General features: G+C 55.7%; 11 protein-coding genes across 11 annotated transcripts; 5 read left to right on the top strand and 6 right to left on the bottom strand.

The window, feature by feature from the left end:
- Positions 1 to 20: 20 nt before the first annotated feature.
- MKK02DRAFT_42028 (RNA cap guanine-N2 methyltransferase-domain-containing protein) lies at positions 21 to 1451 on the top strand (the record flags this gene model as incomplete). The annotated part of the gene is made up of 4 exons (XM_053091809.1): positions 21 to 564; positions 618 to 812; positions 861 to 1037; positions 1087 to 1451. 4 exons carry the CDS (start codon positions 21 to 23, stop codon positions 1449 to 1451), a joined length of 1281 nt encoding a protein of 426 aa, XP_052948775.1.
- A 77-nt stretch (positions 1452 to 1528) lies between these two features.
- Positions 1529 to 2418, bottom strand: MKK02DRAFT_42027 (uncharacterized protein; the record flags this gene model as incomplete). The annotated part of the gene is made up of 2 exons (XM_053091808.1): positions 1529 to 2025; positions 2088 to 2418. The coding sequence occupies 2 exons, from the start codon at positions 2416 to 2418 to the stop codon at positions 1529 to 1531; spliced, it is 828 nt and encodes a 275-aa protein (XP_052948774.1).
- Positions 2419 to 2697: 279 nt separating this feature from the next.
- On the bottom strand, positions 2698 to 4532 carry MKK02DRAFT_42026 (uncharacterized protein; the record flags this gene model as incomplete). Its single annotated transcript, XM_053091807.1, has 12 exons — positions 2698 to 2726; positions 2781 to 2870; positions 2926 to 3060; positions 3112 to 3235; positions 3286 to 3401; positions 3448 to 3563; positions 3610 to 3820; positions 3866 to 4046; positions 4098 to 4255; positions 4302 to 4387; positions 4449 to 4463; positions 4516 to 4532. The coding sequence occupies 12 exons, from the start codon at positions 4530 to 4532 to the stop codon at positions 2698 to 2700; spliced, it is 1278 nt and encodes a 425-aa protein (XP_052948773.1).
- A 301-nt stretch (positions 4533 to 4833) lies between these two features.
- MKK02DRAFT_22050 (serine incorporator/TMS membrane protein) lies at positions 4834 to 6775 on the top strand (the record flags this gene model as incomplete). Its single annotated transcript, XM_053086508.1, has 8 exons — positions 4834 to 4921; positions 5014 to 5087; positions 5144 to 5275; positions 5325 to 5428; positions 5480 to 6347; positions 6395 to 6459; positions 6509 to 6679; positions 6733 to 6775. 8 exons carry the CDS (start codon positions 4834 to 4836, stop codon positions 6773 to 6775), a joined length of 1545 nt encoding a protein of 514 aa, XP_052948772.1.
- Positions 6776 to 7011: 236 nt separating this feature from the next.
- MKK02DRAFT_42024 (putative ATP-dependent RNA helicase) lies at positions 7012 to 9578 on the top strand (the record flags this gene model as incomplete). Its single annotated transcript, XM_053091806.1, has 5 exons — positions 7012 to 7254; positions 7303 to 8547; positions 8592 to 8773; positions 8818 to 9122; positions 9172 to 9578. 5 exons carry the CDS (start codon positions 7012 to 7014, stop codon positions 9576 to 9578), a joined length of 2382 nt encoding a protein of 793 aa, XP_052948771.1.
- Positions 9579 to 9735: 157 nt separating this feature from the next.
- MKK02DRAFT_42023 (uncharacterized protein) lies at positions 9736 to 11811 on the bottom strand (the record flags this gene model as incomplete). The annotated part of the gene is made up of 8 exons (XM_053091805.1): positions 9736 to 10440; positions 10486 to 10950; positions 11006 to 11060; positions 11107 to 11212; positions 11264 to 11340; positions 11384 to 11451; positions 11501 to 11695; positions 11776 to 11811. 8 exons carry the CDS (start codon positions 11809 to 11811, stop codon positions 9736 to 9738), a joined length of 1707 nt encoding a protein of 568 aa, XP_052948770.1.
- An 873-nt stretch (positions 11812 to 12684) lies between these two features.
- MKK02DRAFT_31257 (uncharacterized protein) lies at positions 12685 to 14645 on the bottom strand (the record flags this gene model as incomplete). The annotated part of the gene is made up of 3 exons (XM_053088246.1): positions 12685 to 13189; positions 13245 to 14341; positions 14373 to 14645. The coding sequence occupies 3 exons, from the start codon at positions 14643 to 14645 to the stop codon at positions 12685 to 12687; spliced, it is 1875 nt and encodes a 624-aa protein (XP_052948769.1).
- Positions 14646 to 15034: 389 nt separating this feature from the next.
- Positions 15035 to 17095, top strand: MKK02DRAFT_35850 (kinase-like domain-containing protein; the record flags this gene model as incomplete). Its single annotated transcript, XM_053089280.1, has 11 exons — positions 15035 to 15037; positions 15076 to 15154; positions 15207 to 15237; positions 15286 to 15414; positions 15460 to 15647; positions 15690 to 15866; positions 15908 to 16077; positions 16122 to 16276; positions 16321 to 16358; positions 16405 to 16898; positions 16946 to 17095. 11 exons carry the CDS (start codon positions 15035 to 15037, stop codon positions 17093 to 17095), a joined length of 1614 nt encoding a protein of 537 aa, XP_052948768.1.
- Positions 17096 to 17242: 147 nt separating this feature from the next.
- MKK02DRAFT_22056 (GRASP55/65 PDZ-like domain-containing protein) lies at positions 17243 to 18304 on the bottom strand (the record flags this gene model as incomplete). Its single annotated transcript, XM_053086509.1, has 5 exons — positions 17243 to 17372; positions 17423 to 17494; positions 17554 to 17693; positions 17761 to 17888; positions 18010 to 18304. The coding sequence occupies 5 exons, from the start codon at positions 18302 to 18304 to the stop codon at positions 17243 to 17245; spliced, it is 765 nt and encodes a 254-aa protein (XP_052948767.1).
- A 254-nt stretch (positions 18305 to 18558) lies between these two features.
- On the top strand, positions 18559 to 20032 carry MKK02DRAFT_21650 (UAA transporter; the record flags this gene model as incomplete). The annotated part of the gene is made up of 6 exons (XM_053086445.1): positions 18559 to 18883; positions 18933 to 18958; positions 19006 to 19107; positions 19157 to 19402; positions 19449 to 19724; positions 19793 to 20032. 6 exons carry the CDS (start codon positions 18559 to 18561, stop codon positions 20030 to 20032), a joined length of 1215 nt encoding a protein of 404 aa, XP_052948766.1.
- A 301-nt stretch (positions 20033 to 20333) lies between these two features.
- On the bottom strand, positions 20334 to 21610 carry MKK02DRAFT_31253 (putative 2,4-dichlorophenoxyacetate alpha-ketoglutarate dioxygenase; the record flags this gene model as incomplete). The annotated part of the gene is made up of 8 exons (XM_053088245.1): positions 20334 to 20491; positions 20543 to 20684; positions 20729 to 20935; positions 20985 to 21038; positions 21075 to 21128; positions 21172 to 21247; positions 21301 to 21434; positions 21479 to 21610. The coding sequence occupies 8 exons, from the start codon at positions 21608 to 21610 to the stop codon at positions 20334 to 20336; spliced, it is 957 nt and encodes a 318-aa protein (XP_052948765.1).
- Between the last annotated feature and the right edge of the window lie 142 nt (positions 21611 to 21752).

The following is a 21752-nucleotide window of genomic DNA, read 5'->3' as shown; positions in this document are numbered from 1 at the left end:
ATCTATATTCTCTGAACAACATGGGCAAGCGCGGCCCCTCCAGATCGCTCTTCGCATCCCTCCCGGTAGATTTGCGCAATACGATCCGGACAAATGGTCGCTATCTCTCCATGAACGGACCGGACCTCGACTCTTTCCAGATCAAGCAGGAGATGCTCGCGGAGTCGTCTGGGTCTGGATCCAGGCTGCTTCGGACGCAGCCAGAGTCGATGTCGCCAGAGAAGGATGAGGGAGAGGACCCGACACCGGTGATCCAGGCGGGGCCATCAGGAAGCGGGTCGAAGGGATTCCCGTCAGCCGCTGTGGAGGTCGAGGTCCAGGTCGAGGCCGAGGCTTCGCTTGCGGGTGACGTCGACTCTAGCCCACCTCGAGCGGTGAAGCGGAGGCGGACAGAAGGAGCCTGGGTGGTCGGTGCTGCCCCATCGCTGGTCCGACCGGTCCAGAAACGGCGGAAGGGCAAGGAGTTGCCGGTGCATAATGCGTACGAGGGGCATCCGTGGGACTGTACGGGGTTGGTGGAGCGGTATGTGAATCGGGATCACGTCCCTGACGATATCAAGAAATGTGAGCTAGGCCTTCCAGAATGAAGTTCGGCGGAGGCAATAGCTGACCTATAGACTTTGGGCAAAGACACCTGCTGTTTGAAGAATACGACGAGCTCCCTCTGCTCATGGACCACACCGGCTGGTTCTCGGTCACTGCCCAGCCTGTCGCTCGGCACATTGCCGAGAGGTGTCGGTGCGACGTCATTGTCGATGCGTTCTGCGGGGTCGGGGGGAACGCTATCGAGTTTGCAAAGACGTGCGAGCGGGGTGAGCTGGCGCTTCTGCGAATACACGCGGATCTGAGCTGACTTAAAGTCATCGCCATTGACAACGACCTGACTCGACTCAAGCTCGCACGGCATAATGCTCTACAATATGGCGTAGCGGACCGGATTGAGTTTATCCATGGGTCTTATATCGACTGGGCGAGGTCATACGCCGCTCAAGCGGACAAGGAGGCTATTGACGTGGTCTTTCTCAGTCCACCATGGGGTAAGCTAACGGCCCACGACACTCTCGCTGCCTTCAGCTGACCCAGTAGGCGGTGTCAACTACCTCACAGTATCGGCCGACCCCCTCCCCTTCCCTCCTACCCCATCCGCAGAATCACCTTCCGCCAAACAACCCACCACGCACACATTCCCCTTATCCGCCATCCTCCCTATTCCGGGGGACGAGCTCTTCCGGATTTCGGCGGCCATCACGCCCAATATCGCCTACTACCTCCCGCGGAATGTCAACATGAAGGAGGTTGCGCAGCTGGCGCGGAGGCTGGACCCGCCTGAGATGGATGACAAGGGCGGGATGCGGGAGAAAGAGTGGGTCGAGGTGGAGGAGGAAGTCGTCGGGGAGAAGGTGAAGGCTGTGACGGTTTATTATGGGAGCTTGATTGCGGATGGGAGCTAGGCGCGGACGTCTGGAATGCGCGGATCAGATGAGGTGTACATACGAACATTGATGCTGAATACGACATATGACCATGCTTAGTATTCTTGCTCGTCTTCGCTGAGTCCCGGTCCCAACCGCCCAAATCTCTTTCCGCTATGATACAGCCTATACCGCGCCCGTACTCTCGCATCCCCCGTGACAGCATTCACCCCACTCCCCTCTAGTATCTCCCTCCTCAACTCCATCTTCCCACCCAACACCCCTACCGGTCCAGACATCGCAGCGTTCCACCATACACCCCCGACTTCAGCCTCTATCTCTTCTTCCTTCCGTCTCGACTTATCATCGCCTGTGGGATGTAACGCCTGTCCGCCCGGAAGATGAACGAGCATCAAGGGCGTATGGGATTTGGACGCATGCAGCATCGCATTCTTTGAGAACCCAGATTGTGACAGGAGGATGGCAATGATGTCTTGTCCGAGCTCTTCATCTTCGGGTGAAAGGGGATGATCGAGCATATGACCGTCCGCGTTGATGGACTCGGGATGGTCGTCTGGAGTGATGCAGCGTTCTTTGCCTTTTCGCCTCGCACCTATCTCATCAGCTTCAGTCTCCACGATATAGGAGAAGCAGAAGCTCCCAAAGCTGACTCACCCTCAAGATGCGCCACGACCCCTTCAAGCTCTCTAACAGCCCTCGGCCCCAATCCCTTTTTTTCCGCCTTACACTGCCCCACAATTCTTAGCCTCCTCCATTCCTCCCTTCTTCCCATTGCACCCTCCTCACTCATCAACCTTGGCCGAGATGGACCAGCAGCCACAGCCTCACGAGGGACATACCAGCTCCCTCTGAGATCTACGCCCCCATCCCCTGCTCGCCCGACTCGACGGAGCGACATGTGCAGCTGCGTATTGAGGTAGCGCTGGCTGTGCTTTTCGAAAGCGAGACCGATCTCGGTGGTAGATCGGCGGATTGGAGTGGTCATCTTACAGGCTATAAGCTCGCTTCAACACGGTACTTGGTTGATGGTGAAGGGAGAGCGAAAGTGATTGATCGTGGCGAAGTCTTCAGCCTGGCTGCCGGCATGAGGAATGTGGAGTTCGACTTGCGTGGAGGAATGTGGCAGATCAGGCTAGCTGAGTAAAACGCTGGCGGCTGCAGGCTGATCGGAGGAGTGATCTCCACCCCAGCTTCGCGTCGTATAGATGGTGCTTATAGATAATTACAACAGCCATACTTGGACACTCCAACTCTCCCCCTCTAATCAGAACTCCATACTCTCCTCCTTGGCCGCTACGAGAAATCAGCCAAGTCCAGACAGCACGACAGTCGCAGACAGGTACTTACCCTTCCGGGACCCCTTCGTATCCCTCAACACCGCATCCACATGCTTCTGGAACATCTCGACGTAAGGCTTGAGCGATGTCATCTCATAATCTGGAACAGTCAGCTCTTAGTCTATCGACGCAATGATGAGCATTAAGGAGCTCACCGTCCCCCTTCCTCGTCTTGTCGTCTGTATCTGTCGGTATATTGTCTAGCTGTTTAAGGAGTTCGCCAACGGTAGGCACCGTCTCGGGGTCGAACTCGTCAATACGAGCCGGATTTATCGGTACGCATACTCGACCTGAGATGTCAGCAACAGAACCTTCATTAGATGCAGCAGAAGTCTACTCACCCGTACTGGGATGTACGCAGAAAGGCGATTTGAGCAAATGATTTCGGTGCTTGGACACTTCTGCGTCGATCCGGGGATAGGTATACTGCAGCACGATATCCTCGCGAGCTTTGATGAATTTGCGCTGGAGGAGGTCAACACAAATCAAGCTCAAGGACTCGTAAGATCACTTACCCCAATCGCGGTCTTGTCGTCCAATGCATCCACTTCCAGAGCGAGATCGTTCCATTTGTCCGAGCTCGACCGATCTGGTGACTGCTGCCACTTTTTCCGCAGACGGCCGATGATTTCTGTCGTGTCAGCTGCAGTCTGCCGGAATCTGGACCGTAGACATACGTTGATCTCCAGGTAGAAGAGCTAGGAGATTCTCATATCCGCGCTCAGACTGGAAACACTCTTGATCCCGAAGACAGAGCTTGGTAAAGCATGGTCCGAGTGGTTTGAGCGCATGTCTGGCTAGTCAGCTTGTCCCTCTCAGGCACGCGGTGGCTAACTCACTTGATGAACGGATGCAAGTCGCCCTCATCTTTGCTTCCCCGGACATTCACCTTCTTGGCCTGCTCCTTACTCCCCTTGATGACCTCCAAGAACGTCACCAGCGCCTTTCGCTGATCATCATTCAGATCCAGCGCCGCCGGGTCAGATATCCAACAATGGATACCTCGTCGACCAGAGTAGACCCAGAGAAGGTGCTTGAAGCCAAGTGTGTCTGACCATCAGCGACTTCTTGGCTTATCGCAGAAGGCAGACCTACCTCTCAGTCCATGATCCAAGACCTTGACAGCAGCGGCGATATACCCCCAACATCGCCGACAGATCTTCTTGTCGGTACAGCACGTCCGGATCTCGTCGTAGTCTGTCATATCGATATCAAAGACAAGTTCACGGCGGATGGGCTGTAATGCACCCGCAGCGAGAGTCTTTCTATCTCTTGGCTATTGAGTCAGCTCAGCACTGCAGAATCGCGTAGGAGATCATGAGCTTACCCTAGCAGTGTACTGAGGACCTATTTCGAATCGGCTCGGATTCAGCCTCAAGACTTCCCGCTTGAAATCGTCTGCGTTCGCAAAGGAGTTGTACCTGAGGTATACGTCGCCAGCGAGGGTGAAGGCGAACTCGCGGTGCGTAAAGAGCTTGGAGGGGACTGCGAGAGTGAGCTAGACCGAATGTATCAGCAGAGGACAGCTCACCGTGATCCTGGTTGAGCCAGAGGAAGAAGGGTCGGTATGGGAAGATACGCCTGTAGAATGCTTGCATGACCATCGGCGAGCTAGGGCTAGAAACATGAGCTTTTACAGGGCTTCCTGATATAGTGAAGCGGAGTAAAGCTGGCGTACTCATACTCTGCGGCACTGTCAACATCAGCTTTTGCCCGGTCAAGGAGAAGCGGTTGTCATCACTCACGCCATATCGATAGCCATCTTGGTGATATATCAGCGAATTTAGAGTCTTTGCGGGGCCTCTATGCGACGTATAGGCTGGAGCTCTGTCGTAGTATCTCTAGAGCCTGTACTATGGTACGGTGAAAAGCTAGAAAGAACCTGCTGGACCTTGGTCGCGTCCAGAAATCCCACCCAAGACGCGTCGCGCACGGACCAGCCAGAACCAATGACGTGGCATTTTCGCCACGCACCCATCGGTCATCGGCCCCAGCAGCTTGCTCTTGTCCACCCAAGTCTCCAGCTTTCGTATACCTCTCTCTCTGCCGTCTATATAGCAAAGATGGGAGCCTTGCTGTCTATACCGCTCCTCACCGGAGGGATTGCTTCCATGGGTAGTGCAATCTTCTCGGGCTGCATGATTTGTATGGGTGAGTAGGCGGTCCTTGGGCTCCTTTATCGGTCGTCCGCCCCCGCCGCGGAGAGCGCAATATCGGCCAGAGGGTCTATGCTGATATCGTAGGCGGGTCAGCAGCTAGCGCGATGTGCAAGAGCTGCAACTGCAATTCCTCGATCGCTACCCGGATAGGCTTTGGGGTAGGTTCAGCTAATTCATCCTGTCCTTCTTGAGGGGAACGAGCCGATCTCCTTAGCTCATATTCGCCCTGTCGTCTATGCTGGCCTATCTATCAAAGACAGACCTGGCTATCAAGCAGCTGGAGAAGCTCAGCTGGGACTGGATCAAGATGGACTGTACGGGTGGAAAATGCTATGGCCTCCTCGCTGTAAGCTTCCGGATACGCTCATTTATAGACGGCCAAGCTGACAGTACAGGTCCACCGATTCTGCTTTGCGCTTGCTCTATTCCACTTGACCTTATCCGCTCTTCTCGTCGGTGTGCAGTCTACCAAGACCAAGCGAGCCGCTATTCAGAACGGGTCAGTTGCGATACGAGCCTCTTGAGCGGCGAATACCAGCTGACATCACAGCTGGTGGGGCATCAAGATCATCTTCTACTTCCTCCTCGCCTTCCTCACCTTCCTCATCCCTAACGAATTCTTCATGGCCTACGGCTCCTACGTCGCCCCCATCGGCGCCTGCCTCTTCATCCTCATCGGTCTCGTCCTCCTCATCGACTTTGCCCATACCTGGTCCGAAACCTGCCTCGAGAACTGGGAACAGTCCAACTCGAACCTCTGGCAGTTCATCCTTGTCGGATCGACGTTCGGGCTCTTCATCGCGGCTATTGCGCTCACGATCGTCCTGTACGTCTTTTTCGCGGGCGGCGGATGCGGCCTCAACACGTTCTTCATCACCGCCAACTTGGTCCTTGCTGTTATCGTCACCGTCCTCGCTGTCAGCCCGCAAGTACAGGAAGCGAACCCCAAGTCTGGTCTTACCCAGGCCAGCCTGGTCGCCGCATACTGCACCTACTTGACTGCATCGGCAGTCGTCAACCACTCGGGAGGCGAGAGTCACTGCAACCCCCTGCACGCATCGGGCGGGACCAAGACCACTACCGTCGTCGCCGGTGCGCTCTTTACCTTCCTCGCTATCGCATACTCGACAACACGCGCCGCCACCCAATCGAAGGCACTGGTCGGGAAGGGTCGGCGTCCTGGAGCAGGCGCGATCTCCTTGCCGACTGAAGGAAGCGATGAAGATGGGGAAGTCAGGCTGGTGACGAATCAGCCGAAAGGACGGAGGGACGAGATGCGGTATCAGGCTATCTTGGCAGCGGTCAATGCGGGGTCATTGCCGGCTTCGGTGCTGGATGAGCAGGATGATGAGGATGATGAGATTGAGGCGACGATTGGTGAGGAGAGGGATGATGAGAGGGGCGGAACAAAGTACAATGTGAGCTAGCAGGTTCTCCGCTATTTCGGAGTCAAGCTGACGTATAGTACTCGTGGTTCCACATTATCTTCGTCATGGCCGCGATGTATGTGGCGGGTCTGCTGACAGATTGGTACGCTATTGTACTTGCTTGTAACGCCAAGTTCGAGCTTACCAATTAGGGCAATCATTTCGACATCACCCGTCGCGCATCCCGCAGACCCTTCAGAACCCCTCGGCCTCTTGGCGTTCCTCGCGGATGAGCCGGACGTATATATCGGACGATCAGAATCCACCATGTGGATGCGGACAGTCAGTAGCTGGCTGTGTTATGCGCTGTACTCGTGGAGCTTGTGAGTTCGCGATTCTATGACCAAGAAGGATAGGAACAAAGCTGATATTGTAGGATCGGGCCGGTCGTTATGCCTGATCGGTTCGGGGATGCTTGATGTCGCATCTTCGGATCGTGGAGATGAGGAGAACTGTATGCTGTAGATTATCTGTATGAATCAAGCTGTTGTGCAATCGTAGAACGGGGCGCATCTGCATGGTGCATGCCGGATAGGGAACAAGGGGATTTGGTCACGTGCCGGCAGCAAAGATTTTCCGGTCCGCGATTCAAAAAGTTCAACCCTCCACTTCTTCCCTATCCTCCATTTTCTCCTAACCATACAAGCCACACACCATGCCCTCCGACTTCATCACCACCATCGACTCGGACGACGAGGATGATCTCCTCGTCCAGAATGGCGAGTCCAGCAAGGGCCGTCCTACGCCCAACGGCAAGGCCCCAGCAACGGGCGGAAAGGGAAAGATTGATGAGGATCTCAACCCCGAGTTTGAGTTTGACTTTGATGGGCTGAGGAACGCGGAGATTGACTTGTGGGGAGGAGATGAGGTGAAGAAGAGTGGGAAGGGGGATAATGAGGTGAGCACGCTTGGGCAGATGTAGCGGGAATTGTGCTGATGAGTGCAGCCGATTAGTGTGGATGATATCATTGCGAGGCGGACGGGGAGGGAGTTGAGGTCGTTTGGCGAGAAGAAGCGGAAGCGGTCTGGTGAGGACGAAGAGGAGGAGGATATGGAGGGAAGTGAGAGTGAAGAGGGGAGCGATGACGAGGAAGAAGGGGATTCAGAGGAGGATGAGGGAGAGGAGGAGGGGGGTATGGAGTCTGATTTGGGGATGGAGGTGGATAGCGAAGACGATGAGGAGGGAGACGAGGATGAGACTGATGACGGGGAGGTGGAAGATCACGAAGGAGACGACGACGACGACGCGGAATCCACCGAAGACATCGCCGAGACGGCTCGTAAAGACGCCTTCTTCTCGTCTGAACCTACAGCGGACGACCCCACCCTCCCTTCCTCTTTCGCGAGTATGAACCTGTCCCGTCCCCTCCTCCGCTCCCTCGCCTCTCTCAACTTCTCCGCCCCCACGCCTATCCAAGCCCGCGCTATCCCCCTCGCGCTCCTCGGGCGAGATATCCTCGGATCGGCCGTCACCGGTTCCGGAAAGACCGCGGCGTTCATGGTCCCCATCCTCGAGCGTCTCACGTACCGCGATCGCGGGCGGGGCGGGCAGGCGTGCCGAGTGCTCGTGCTCTGCCCGACCCGAGAATTGGCGGTACAGTGCGAGTCGGTCGGGAAAGCCCTGGCGGAGCGAGGCGGGCTAGACGTCCGTTTCGCTCTCCTCGTCGGTGGTCTCTCCCTCAATGCCCAAGCCCACACTCTTCGTACACTCCCCGATATCCTCATCGCCACCCCCGGTCGACTCATTGACCACCTCACCAACACCCCTTCCTTTACCCTCTCGGCGCTCGATATCCTCGTCATGGATGAAGCGGACCGGATGCTCGAAGATGGATTCTCGGACGAATTGTCGGAAATCATCCGTGCATGTCCTAGATCACGCCAAACCATGCTCTTTTCGGCAACCATGACGGACTCGGTCGATGAGCTGGTCAAGCTTTCCCTGGACAAGCCGATTCGGGTGTTTGTCGATCCCAAGAAGAATACGGCAGACAGTTTGACGCAGGAGTTTGTCAGGATACGGACGGATGATAATCGCGGTCCGGCGCTGTTGGCGCTGTGTAAGCGCACAGTGAGGGAGAAGTGTATCGTCTTCTTTAGGAGCAAGGCGCTGGCGCATCAGATGAGGGTGGTGTTTGGGTTATTGGGAATGAAGGCGGCGGAGCTGCACGGGAATTTGACGCAGGAACAGGTGAGCTAGCAGGTCCATATAAGCCGGATCCAGCTGACACTCAGCGTCTCGCCGCGCTGAACGACTTTAAAGCTGGTAAAGTCGACTACCTGCTCGCTACCGATCTCGCATCTCGCGGTCTCGACATCAAAGGTGTCGAAACCGTCATCAACTACGATATGCCGGGGCAGCTCGCACAGTACACCCATAGGGTCGGACGAACAGCCCGTGCTGGGCGTAAAGGACGGTAAGCCCTTTCTCTGACCATCCTATCTTCCTGCTGAATGCCAGATCCATCTCACTAGTCGGCGAGCCCGACCGAAAGATGCTCAAACTCGCTATTCGTCAATCCGTATCCACCCAAATTCGACACCGTATCATCCCTACCGACGCCATCACGGGTATGTCTGCTAAAATGGACGGACTCAAAGAGGATATCGCCGATATTCTCAAAGAGGAGAAGGAGGAGAAGGCGATACGGCAGGCCGAGATGGAGGTGAAGAAGGGGCAGAATATGGTGGAGCATGAGGAGGAGATTATGGGGCGACCAAAGAGGGTGTGGTTCCAGTCTGAAAAGGAGAAGGCTGCAGCCAAGAGTGAGTCCTGCCTATATGATCAGATGTGAAGGATCAGGCTGATGGGTAGATACCGGCAAGGAAGGCTATGTCCAGAAATTCCCCGGGGCTGCACCTCCCGAGAAGGACGACAAGCCCAAAGTCAAGCGGGGGAAATATGACGGTCTTTCCCGCAGAGACAAGAGGCGGAAGATGGCCATGGAGGAGGACGCGGCCGAGCACCGCGCGTCGTCCCAGTCGGCTTCTATCCGAGCGGCCAAGAAGCAGGCCCGGCCCCAGAAGATTGGGATCCCGATTGCGCCGGCGCCCAAGGTCAAGTCGAAGGGAGGCAAGAAGCCAGCGAGACGGTCGGCGTTTGATGATAAGAAGGCAGGGGCGAGTGAGGGGATGCGGGCCAAGCCGGGCGTGGGGGCCGTCAAGGGCAAGGGCGCGAAGAAAGCGGGTGGAGCAAAGGGGAAGCCGAAGGGGAAGAGATAGTGATCAGATCGAATTGCGGATGTATAGGTATGATTTTGGGTTCGCTACAACTTAACCACTGAACAATGGATGGTGCGGTTGATGCCAAATACTGAAATATCCATGGGTGGTGTACAAGCATATGAAGATACCAAGATACAATCCCCCGCTTCTCACCTCACAACATCGCCTTGGTCGCCATAAACACCCTCAAAGTTTCCTCCATCTCGGCCTCCTCGGCCTTCTTCTTCTCCGCTTCTGCCCGCCGTCTCAGCCTTTCCTCCTCCACCTCATCCGGCAAGTCCGGAACGAGCGGTTCCAGCTTCTCTTCCGAATCGCTGGGTATCCGCATTCCCAGCCCCGTCATCTCTGGTCCATGTATCGCGGGAAGCGAGAAGTGCGCCTGGGGCGTTTTGGGGACCGTAAGAGGGGCGACCACGTCCATGTCGTCCGTCATCTCTAGTGGGAGGTGGCCTGTCTGTACGCCAGGGAACGACCGAGTAGGATGTTGAGCTGGCGGAGCAAAGGTGCTACGTATAGGCGATTCGGCCGCCAATGCAGTCAACGCCAGGCCCATATCGTAGCTGACGGCCGAATTGGACCGCGCGTCCAGACGGGGCAGATGTACATCGTCCGTACTCGACCCGGCGATGGAAGAGGAGGAGAGGTTCTTGGTGTCGGACTCGTAGGATGGAGGGACGGTGGCGCCGTATGCCAGTGTAGGGGTCTGGGAAGCGAGCATCTCGGCAAAAGATTGCTTGACGCCTTCGCGAGGTGAGGCACTTTGGAGCTGCTGGTGCGTGGGAGACTGGGAGACTGTCTTGCGGGTTCGCCAGGCCTCGCCGAGGGCGCGGCGGAAGCACGGGTCGATGAAGAATGCGAGCTGCCCATAAGCTATGTCTAGCGGAGAAGGCAAGGAATGACTTACAGCTGCAAAAGCGATTCCTCGACCGCCGTATAGGAAATAATAGATACAGTACAGCACAAAGACGGGACGCGAGTGGACCCCCTCGGCCTGAGTGACGCACAACTCCCCGACGGTGATGATCCCATTGACGACGATGAGGGAGATGGGGTACAGACTGATCTGGAACGCGATCCGGACAAAGGCGTCTTCCAGCTGACTTTTGAGCGAGCCATCCGCCTTGGCCTTGGACTTGGTAACGCGATTCCGACGCCACAGTTTCGCTCGGGCCCAGATGCCCTTTTTCGCTTGGCCCGATCCGCCCTCGAGATCGGCGGGGTCGGGACTGCCGTGTGCAAAGATGCTCTGGTTGAGCTGGTTGCTTGCGAATAGGGCTGCGGAGAGTTCCCGGCCTTGGCGGAAGAGGGTGGTGAGGACGATAATGACGGCGAGTGTGGCGATGAAACATGAGAGAATCTGCCAGAGGTACTGATTAGTCAGCTGCGATGTCCACAAAGGATAATGTGAACTGAGCGATGCGCACAAGGTCAAGAATGATCCGTCTCATGAGGACTTCCAGTGAGTCTCCCGAAACCCAGCTGCGGCTTCAGCAGGTTTCTCCACCTTTTCTAGATGATCACTTACCATACGCCCAGAACAGGATCATTCCTGAAATGCCCAGTGGCAGCGGGGACCAGCGGGACCATGAAGCCGATGAGGAGTGAGGTGCCGACGTACCACTTCTCCAACCCTTAAAAGTCAGCGAACCGTTCCATAGAGGTGCCCGCGGACTGCAGCTCACCAAGCTTGACGGGATTGAAACCGAACGTTATGGTCAGCATCAGATTGACCGCGATACATGTGCAAAGGTAGTTGACACTGTGGATCAGCCCGACTCCTGTATACTTAATGACCAGCTCACGTAGTCATCGCTGCGATCATGAAGTACAGACTGGAAGCGCAGAGCCCATTCCCAAAGAGGAAGACCGACTGTCACTGTCAGCTCCCCGTACTTCAAGCTGAAGTGAAAACAGCTCACGTCCAGTTCCACCATAATGTAGGCGATATCATAGACCATCTCGAAAGCCACCGACCACAGGAGTAGTCGGAAGGATACTCGATCAATCATCGGCCGAGTGTTCGGACGAGACCAGACAAGATAGGCGAGGCCTAGGACGATAGAGCAGAGAACGAGGGAGACGCTGGCTGCGCCGATGGAGATCCAGATGTTGACCTAAACGTTAGCGCTGCTTCCCTTGATACTCGGATCGAGCGAGAAGTTCTGGAAGCAAACCAAGCTGCTGGTCAACTCACTACGATGTCGTGCTCGGAGAGCACAAAGTCGGACATGTTGGCGAGCGCTTGATTCCGGGTAGATCTTGCTGCGCTAGCGCTTCAAGCAGAAACGATGGGATGAGAGCGAGAAATACAGAGCCGACTGGCCATGCTCTTTCACCAATTAGCGGTCGATCCCGATGGTACGTCGATGAGAAGCAGAGTTCTCTTTTCGCAGCTCGATGTTCGATGTCGAGGGAGTGGAGGTCCGGTCCAGACTGCTGCCTACAGGCGTCTCGGAAGATCCCGTGGAAATAGCAACGGCGATCAACGTGTGAGGCAGTGTATGAGAGGCGTTCCGCCGTTCGCAGGAGCTTCTGCGCCATGTTTGAACAGATCTCAACTTTTCAGAGAGGCGTTCGCTAGAGGAGATAGTAATGGGGAATGTCATTTTAAAGGAGCCGGTTGTGGAAAGTCCAGGAGGCGGCAAGGACGATCCGGTGAGACATGTGTGGGGTCTCCGAGTCGTGCCTGTGCCGATCTTGCGGAATGCCGCGGAATGCCGCCGCCGCTTTGGGCGAGAATGCCGTAAGCTACCCAAACTCTAAATCTTATAGTCGAGGAGTTCGTGGATCGTTAGGAAGCGTTTCGTCTCCTCTAACATAGTATCTACAAAAGTGACAATCGTTGATTCGCGTTTGACAGTAGGCTCAAGCGCTCAAGCTGTCAAGCTGTCAAGCTCTCAAGGGCAGGTCAGTTGCTTTCCTGTGACAACAGCGACGGGACACAAACCAATAATGAAGCCACATGAAACGCAGGCTCTACCCAAGCCCACTCCCTTCCCGCTTAGTGAGATCACGACCGGAATGCGCGACGTGTCTGATGAGACGGAGCGTCGCTTTGATCAGGTGGATATACAGAATTAAGTGATGTACATAACCCGCTACCTTACAGATACAGATCGTCATCGCTGTCGCTACTCTCATCACTAAAATCCTCCCAGGCCGCATCCGAGTCTTCTTCTCTTAGCACGCTGAACTCATGCGCCATTGAAGTCAGTACGCTCTTCACCTCCTCGACCGCCTCCATTGCCCTGTCTGCTTCCCCACGTGCTCGCTTGAGAGAATCTCGCATCTCGCCGGTCCACTCGCGGAGATTCGCCTTTGTAGTCTCGCCCGCCGACCATAGGCGAACCACATTCTGGCGAAGATCCGTCATGGCTGATACGAGGCAACCTTCACGGAAGCTGGTGGGCGATGCTCGACAGTGATTGTACTGTCTGTATTGACGAGGTCTATCCAACCAATGATTCCACTCGTGGCCGAGGGACCCCCACTGATGTTGCGGGCAGCCGTCCGAGCTGTAGGAAAGATTCTTGAGGCGAGATGGACGAGTATAGCCCAGTGATGGAAAATTCGCTGGGCCAAGATGGGCGCAGCGATCGGGGGTTTGTCTGCTGGTCAGTCGGATCCCCTACTGGGTGGGTCACAGAGCGCCCGGGCGCGTACCTCTTCAGGTATTTCTGATACTGCACTTGCCGCTTTTCAGACCAAGGATGCCTTGGACCCCATCGGTCTTCGTGATCGACAATGGCCTGGCAGCCGGCCGCGCAGAACACCCCAAGTACGCGGAGGATATTGAACATGGATGTGTCGCACTGTCCGCTTTGCAGTCGCAGATGCGTCAACGAGCCGACCAGCTCCAGAGTCTTCTCGCTGAGCATACCCTCGGTTTCGATCCACGACTCGGCGTTCTCCAGCGGTTTGATCGATATGCTGAGTTTCCGCAGATTCGGGAGGTGGCTTTGCGTCTTGATGCAGACGGAGAGGGCATCCTTGAACGAGATGTTGACCCTTTTGGCGCAGTACCGTGATAGTGTGAGGTCGAGTGAGACGAGTGAGGTACGAGCCGCTTGTGCGAGACGGTCGAAGTCGCCCAGAGTCCATGAATTGATAGCAGAAGCGGCTATCTTTGACAATGAGCCTACACCGCCGTGTCTGTGCTGCTCGATGTGGATGGACGTGAAATCGTCGAGGTCGACTGGAAGATCTTCTGTAGAGATGGTTCGAATGAAGGTACAGAAAGGTTGGGCTCTTACAGCTTTCTTCAAGTCTTCTTGTTCGGAGTCTGTGCAGTGCGCGGAGCGTCGGACCTTCAGGTCGACGAGCTGGCGAATGGTGTAGGAGGGCGACGGTAGGGCGAGATGCCGCAATTTCCTGATTGGCTCGCAACGGTTGTTGATGAACGTCTGAATAACGTCCAACTGTCCAGTATAGCTGTCCACTTGCGAGCTCGACCCTACTTGCAGACGAAGCGTGCAAATCGTCACCCGCCTACCGGGTTGCAGGTCCGACCTCTGGGCAGTATAATGGAGGGTCCGCAACCTGGGGCATTGCTTGAGAGGATCTTGACGAGCTCTGTGATGCGAGCTGGCTGGTACCGAGCTGCCCAGGCTTCGTTGCGCCTTAAGCTGAAATCGGCCCGACCGAGCGTTTCCCACACCACGGACGGCACTTGCGAGGAGTCCATGTTGATTACGGTGACTGCGTGGCAGTATGTGCGTTGCCGAGGCTAGGAATGTCAGATCTTCAAGTGCCCATGTATACTGGAGCATCCTCACGAGAGGTCTCACTCACGGCGGCAGTTGTCATCTTGAAGAGGACATGCGCGTAGTCCATCGTGTGGTACAGTTCTTTAGAGACATCGTGCATACACTTTCGTTCCACCCGCATGAACCGCTTCAGCTCTCTCCCCTTCAGAAGGCCTAGCATAATCTGTCGGAGCTCTGGAGTGTCGTAGAACTCTCTGGCTGCGGTACGGTGTAGAGGCGAGCCCGATCGGCCAGTATCGCTGGAGGTGGCGGCATCGTCGAGCCCTGATTCGATCTTGATGGACTTGGTGGCGTACATCTTGGTCGCTTCAAGGTTGACCGATGAGAGGTAGGTCACTCTCAAGATGTGATATGTGCAGACGCAAGAGCTGAGAAGCCTGCTAACTCTGCTTCTAAGAGCGTCTGAGCGTTCCGCCACATCGGCTGCCACATTTAAAACAATCAGGGTCTTTCAAGGGGTGCGTGCGTGTTTCAGATTTGGCGCGTCACTCGTTACATCCACTCAATGACCCTCTAGCTGCTATTCACTCTTGATATACTACATCTACATCTCATTCATCGCTTGTGGACGTGTCATACTACAAGAGAAACAGACTGGTACATCTGTCATCGGTCCGCATCCTGATCTCCGCTTTTGAAGTCCATCAACACACTCGGCGTCCGACATCAATATCGACCTGTGCAGAGATGGTATGTCCCCTTGGCGAGCAACGGCAACTGATCAGCAGACGACCTACGTCAACAATAGAGGTGGAAACAACCCTCACGCCGACCCAGAGCTGTACTATGTCAAACAGAACAGAATTGGTCAGTTGATCGGAGTGGGGCGGTCGTCCGAGCGTCAAAGCTGATATGAAAGGCAAGGGCAGCTTCGGAGAGGTGTACAAGGGGTGCGTCACTTACCGAGAGAACGACCATCGACTGTGCTGATGGCCCAGATATGACAAGCGGACATCCCAACCTGTCGCTATCAAGATCATCGACCTCGAAGCGGCGGAAGACGAGATTGACGATATCCAACAAGAGATCCAGATCTTGGGACAGCTTGATAGCGAACATGTCACACGGTGAGCTAGGTGACCGGACAGGACGGGCGGCAGCTGACTTCCCAGGTACATGGGCTCCTACCTCAAAGGCTCGCATCTATGGATCATCATGGAATACTGCTCCGGCGGGTCCTGCTCAGATCTGATGAAAGCGGGCGTGTTTGCGGAGGAGTACATTGCAATCTTGGCGAAAGAGCTCTTGAGGGGACTGGAGTACCTGCATAGCGAGGGGAAGCTGCACCGGGATATCAAAGGTGAGTTCGGCCTTCTTATTCATGAGTCAGGCTGACGTGCAGCCGCAAACATCCTCCTCACCTCGAATGGCGATGTCAAGCTCGCCGACTTTGGCGTCTCCGGCCAGCTCACCGCTACGATGACTAAGAAGAACACCTTTGTCGGGACGCCATACTGGATGAGCCCAGAGGTCATCAAGCAGTCTGGGTATGACCACAAGGCGGATATTTGGTCTCTAGGTGAGTTATACTCCGACGTGAAGGGTGTAGCTGATATATAGGAATCACGTGTATCGAGATGGCGATGGGAGAACCGCCATATGCCGATCTACACCCTATGAAGGTGCTCTTCCTCATCCCCAAGAACCCTCCGCCAACGCTGGACGATCGCAAATTCAGCAAGACCTTCCAAGATTTTGTGTCTCTATGCCTGCAGCGGGATCCCAGAGCGGTAAGTCAAGGCGATCAATATAAGGGATGAAGCTGATCATGTAGAGACCTACGGCTAAGGACCTCTTGCGGCACAAGTTCATCCGTACTGCTCGGAAAGCGAGTTATTTGACGGAAATCATCGAGAAGCATCAGAACTGGAAGTCGGAAGGAGGGGGATCGAAATCCCACGACGATGGGTCAAGCGGCGGTCCGTACGAGTGAGCCACAGTCCTTTTTCAGTGGCTTTGAAGCTGACATGTAGACCCGCTTACGGTCCCGCTTCCGACAACTTGTGGGACTGTGAGTCCCCCGCAGGACCAAAGCAAGCTCGAGCTGACCATTGCAGTCGGCACGGTCCGTAATGCTCTTCCGCAGCAAGGCACGGTCTCTCGAGCTCGACCACTTCCCCAGCCCTCAGTTTCGGGCCGCCAGCCCGGACCTGGCTCATCTACGTCAACGTCATCACCCGAGTTTGACCAGATTCAGACCCCTCAGCAGATGCAGCAGCCCCTTCCTCCCGCAAACACGCGCAAGGCCGATGATCAGGCTACACCCAAGCGGTTAGCCCAAAACCCGCCTCCACCCAGCAATACGTACAGCACAATCCGACAGGCGCCGAGCACGGAGAAGATGAGGGGATCGGGGCGGTTTGTGGGATCAGTGAGGGGTGCGAGGCAGATGCCGGCGAGTCAGACGTCATTAGCCTCGCAGGCGGGGCAAGGTCAAGGTCAGGGACCGGACGCGAGACAGGGCCAGGGGCAGCCGCAGCAAGGAATGGAGGGAGATCAGGGAGACGAGGATCTGATGTTGGAGGGTGTCATCTTGCCCGCGCTCAGCAGTGTGAGTTGTTCATGCGGAAGACCCGCCTCCCCAGCTGACATTGGCAGTTGATGGAGCGCATACCCAACGATCACGCACGCCACGCGTTGACTCGGCTGAGAGAGGCGTTCGAGGAGGCGGAAATGGCGATTCCGGGGGTGACGAGCGCATTAGTTCTGGAGATTGTGGAGAATGTGGAGCAGGTGGATGAGGTATGAGCGGAGTATCGAGGAGTGCTTGTCGGCGCAGTGAACCTGCCAGTCAGGGTGGGGAGGAGATGCTGCATAGTCAATACACGCCATATGTAACTCATGCGCATGTCTCGCGTTCACACAATGATGCAGATCGACAAGATCGGGCCATATCTAAGCCGGAATCCCCCCATCTGGACGCTGAGCTATCCGTGTCGAATCTGGCCCGAAGTAGCCATCGGCAGCGATAGCACCTCCCGCCGGAGGAGTCTCAGGGCGGGGGATCCGATGGAGGAGACCGTATCTGCGGTGGTCAATTACGGTTGCCATGGCAAGCTTCAGATCAAGACTTACCCAATACCGCACCCAACCAGTCCCTCCCCGCCCCATTGTCTTGTTGGGTACAACACCACTTCTCTCAGGTTGCTGTAATTGTCAGCTCGAGACCCTTCAGCCTATGGACGCAGCAAGCCGAGTAAGCTTACTCGAGGTCAGAATTGTACACAAACAACCGCAATGGCTTGTCGACATGCGCTTCGATGAGGTTGTAGAAGTCGCTCTCGGAGTGCAGGGGTCCGCCTGACCATGCGAGTACATAGTCTCCCCATGGTACCAATCCAGCCATCTGTATCATTAGCTCATGTCTTTACTATGGAGCTCAAGGTCGTCTTCTCCCCTCGTATGCAGCTCACCTCGGCTGGCGATCCCTCTAAGACATCCAGAACGTGATATACACTCTCAAGTGCGTTGACCGGATTGCAAGCTCTGAGTGAGAGCCCAAGGAGGGATGGCTTTGGCTGCTGATCCGATGAGGTAGGCTCTGGACCATTTTGCTGTTCCGCCAGAGCAGCTTCGGACCAGGTACGATTTGGCGTCAGATACACCTCTACACGAGTCAGCTTGTCCTTCTCGCTCCATAACGGGGCGTGGGTCCAGCTCACCTCTTATCCTCTGACTCTTGGCGTTATATACCCTCAGTCCCACCTTCTTTCCCTCATTATCCTCTAATATCCGACCCAGCGCTGCCGGGCTCAGTCCAACTAAACCCCTTCCATGCCCCTGCGGCGCTCCTGTCCCGGGCTCAGCATCGAAGGGATGATCTGGCGATTCGATCCCGATGAGATAGTCGAAAAATGGCTCGAGCTGGCCGGACGCAGGAGAGTGGTCTGCTACGCGTAGGCAGTGAAGGGCGAGCTCGGGGAGTGAGGAGGGAAGCGATGATCCTGTTTGGCCCATTCTGCTGGAATGCTTCTCCCTGCTGCGAACGAATGATAGCCAGGGGCGGCGGGCTGCTAGAGCTGAGCGTGATAGCTAAGAGTAAGGCAGTGGCTGGATAGATGGGAAGAAAGAGAAGGATGGTCAGATGAGGAATGTGGAGCAGAGTAAGATCAAGAACGCGTCTCATGTTGCCAGCACGGTTATCGTTTGGCATGTAACTCCTTTGCCTCTCTACATCATCTTCCACCACGACGAGCCGCGCTACGGGCGTCATGACCGATCTCACCGCCTCAGTCGCCCAGGCCAGCGTCCCTGAAGCTCTAGAGATCTTCTCGCTGATCTTCGGCGGGTGCTGCTCGAATGTCTGGGCACTCGAGGCGATACTTAAGACACATCCCGGCTCGGGAACCTTCTTGACCTTCAGCCAGTTCATCTTTGTCACTCTGCAGAACCTCAGCAAGTTCACCGAATGGCCACAGGACAAAACAGAAAGCGGAAAGGGGAAGGGAAAGAGCTGGTTGCCGAGGTTGAAGAAGAGGGAGGTGCCGATAAGGCGGTGGCTGGGGCAGGTAGCCCTGTACCTTGGCATTAGCTTATGTGAGCTGCTAAGTGGTCCTTCAGGTATAGGATCTAGCTTATACTATAGTGAACAATTACGCCTTTGGTCTGAAGGTGACTTGCTTGGACTAACACTTCTTGACCTGTGCTGACGCGCGTAGATACCAATGACAGTTCACATTATCTTCCGCAGCGGCGGGCTCTGCGTCAGCATGCTCACCTCGTACTTTGTAGCGGGAAAGCGATACTCCCGAGCGCAGATCGTAAGTGGCTGATCGTCGTTTTTGAAAAGAGCATGAGCTTACCGTATAGCTTGCCGGGTTGATGATCACCGTCGGCATCGTCCTCGCGACTCTGTCGGCGCCGTCCCGCCGCTCGGCTGCTGTGACCACATCAGCCACAGCACCGACCTCAGAAAGATCCTGGGCGCCCACAGAGTACGCTGCAGGGATCGCAGTGCTCATGCTCGCACTTCTGCTCTCGTCCCTGCTGGGCTTGTTCCAGGAGGAGACGTACAGGCGATATGGCAAAGCATGGCAAGAGGGACTATTCTACTCCGTCAGTCACCTCTTCACGTTTGTGTGCTCTAGTCTGACATACTCAGCATCTCCTGTCTATCCCATTCTTCCTCCCGTTCTATCCCACCTTAATCTCGACGTTCAAATCCTATGCCGTCTCTCCGCCAACTGCTCTCTTCACGCTCCCGACCAAGTCGCCCGCTGAGGTAGCGATGTACTACCGGACCTCACCGACATACAAGATACAGCCGAGCTCGCCAATGCCGGGATACAAGGTGCAGATCCCGTCGGCGTTGCTTGCCCTTGCTATCAACGTTACTACGCAAGGGCTGTGCATCCGCGGAGTCAACCGTCTCACAGCGGTACGTCAGCCTGTCTGCCGCCTGGAAGGGGTTTGATGGGAGGCTTGTAAATCAAGCTGATATGACAGAGAGTAAGCTCGACCACGGTAAATCTCGTCCTCACAGTCCGGAAGGCCGTCTCGTTGGGAATCAGCGTGTGGTACTACGGGAGCGGGCTCACTCCTGGTTTGGCAGCCGGAGGGACGATGGTGCTGCGTAAGTCAAGGTTTCGTCTCGGAGCCAGACTCCGCGCTCAGCGCTCATGTCTCAGTCGGAACGGTCCTTTATTCCTTTGCCTCGGCCCAATCGCAAACTTCCAGTCGCCTTGATAGTGGCGCTGCGGGCGGTTCTCATCGGAAGAAGCTAGAGGATCTCGCAATCGAGGAGTACACGGAGACGCCAACGGCAGAGTCGAGCGCGACAGCGGCGGGCGGCAGGTCGAGCGCGGTAGAAGGGGAGTATAGTCTGATTAAGCGGAAATAGCGCCGAATCAGGGTGCGGAGTAAAACTTGTACATATGGAGGCAGTGTACTCCGAGCTTCTCCTACCGCATCCCTGATCCATCTGATTCGAATGGCGAGGAGTGCGGACCCTCAAGCTATCATAGCCTTAATGAGACGGAAGAGATGCTCATGGTAGTCCCGACCGCCAAGTATCTCCCACCTTGTTGAGACCCCAAGCATGACTGCTGGAATCATGTACCGTTGTGCGCCTCATATCCCGCCTGTACTTGCCCTCGAAGGATCCGGATGTAGCGCGGTGCATGACGCAGGTGTTGTCCCAGATCACTTTAGAGTCAGCAACCGTCGTAATCTCTCCTTAGTGGGCGTTGCACTCACCTAGATCTCCCGGATCGTTCCAGGATATCGGACAAATGTACTGAGGCTGTGTAGCAAGCGAAATCAACTCTTTGATCTCCGCTTGCCCCTCAGCGACAGGTTTGCCCACGATGGAATGAGCATGGTTCGCGATGTACAGATTCTGCCCGTTAGCGTTTCCCGCATATTGGGAGCACGGACACGCACCATTCGTCCCGAGGGCTCATGAAGCTGGACGAGCTTATGCAACCCGAAAGGGTAACTCTCGGGTAGCCATTTCGGATCATCCAGCATCTTCTCGCCAGGGTTGGCTACTCGCCGCGAGTGGTGCTGCGAGTGCTTGAGGACATAGTCATTGATTCGGTCTTTACGCTCCTTGGGAAGATCATTATACGCCGTCCGGGAGTCCGCAAACTGTCAGTGTCAGCTCGTAGGAGCCCCGGGAAAGATTATAGGAACGTACCTCTGTCTGTCCACCGAGCCCTTTGGGCGGTAGGTGGTGCGACAGCAGTAAACTCTGGCAATAAGCTCACTCCATGGCGACTGGACGTACATAGCCTGCACGTCGCGGATTGAAGGAAGAGTCCACATGGAAGATCTGGTTGCCCTGTCCGTCAGTACACCGCGCCCAAACCTAAGTGTGCACTCACCCGTCCTAGAATGCCTCGCTGCGAGTCCGGGTGAATGATATTGCCATCTACATCCACGTTGCTCACGTCGAAAAGTCTGTCAAATGAGCTCAGACGGCCCACTCTTCCGACGAACAATCAGGGACCTACTCGTCGTACTTCAGCCGATTGACACGGCCGAGCTTGTTGTACGGTGTCACATCATCAAGCTCTCCAAACAAGCGCGAGAGAGCGACGTGCGAGTCGTCATCAAGACCCGTCTGGCGGAAGACTAGGACACCGTACTGTCCATCAGTACCCCCACGCTCAAGGGGAGTGATCGACGTACCTTGGCGAGACCGTCTTTGATAGCGGCTACGAGCTCAGGAGTTGGCTTCGTCAGATCCACACCTCCAGCTTCAGCTGCAAACGTGGGATGTAGAGGCTTGTATTGGATGTCACTGTTCTTCGGTTCAGTCATCTTGGAACAGGGGCAAGTATGCTCAGGAGCTGGGTGACTTGTGGGTGGCGAATAGGGAAGGAAATGGGTACAGCTCGGCGGCTCGATTTTGATGAGTAAAGTCGCGTCCAGACAGCTCATGGCGCATCGTTCCGAAGCGACA

The sequence above is a fragment of the Dioszegia hungarica genome (assembly GCF_025882075.1).
Source record: "Dioszegia hungarica strain PDD-24b-2 chromosome Unknown MKK02contig_5, whole genome shotgun sequence".
In the NCBI taxonomy this organism is placed as follows: Eukaryota; Fungi; Basidiomycota; class Tremellomycetes; order Tremellales; family Bulleribasidiaceae; genus Dioszegia; species Dioszegia hungarica.
The sequence above is the reverse complement of the archived record's forward strand: the minus strand, read 5'-3'. Positions and strand labels throughout refer to the sequence as shown.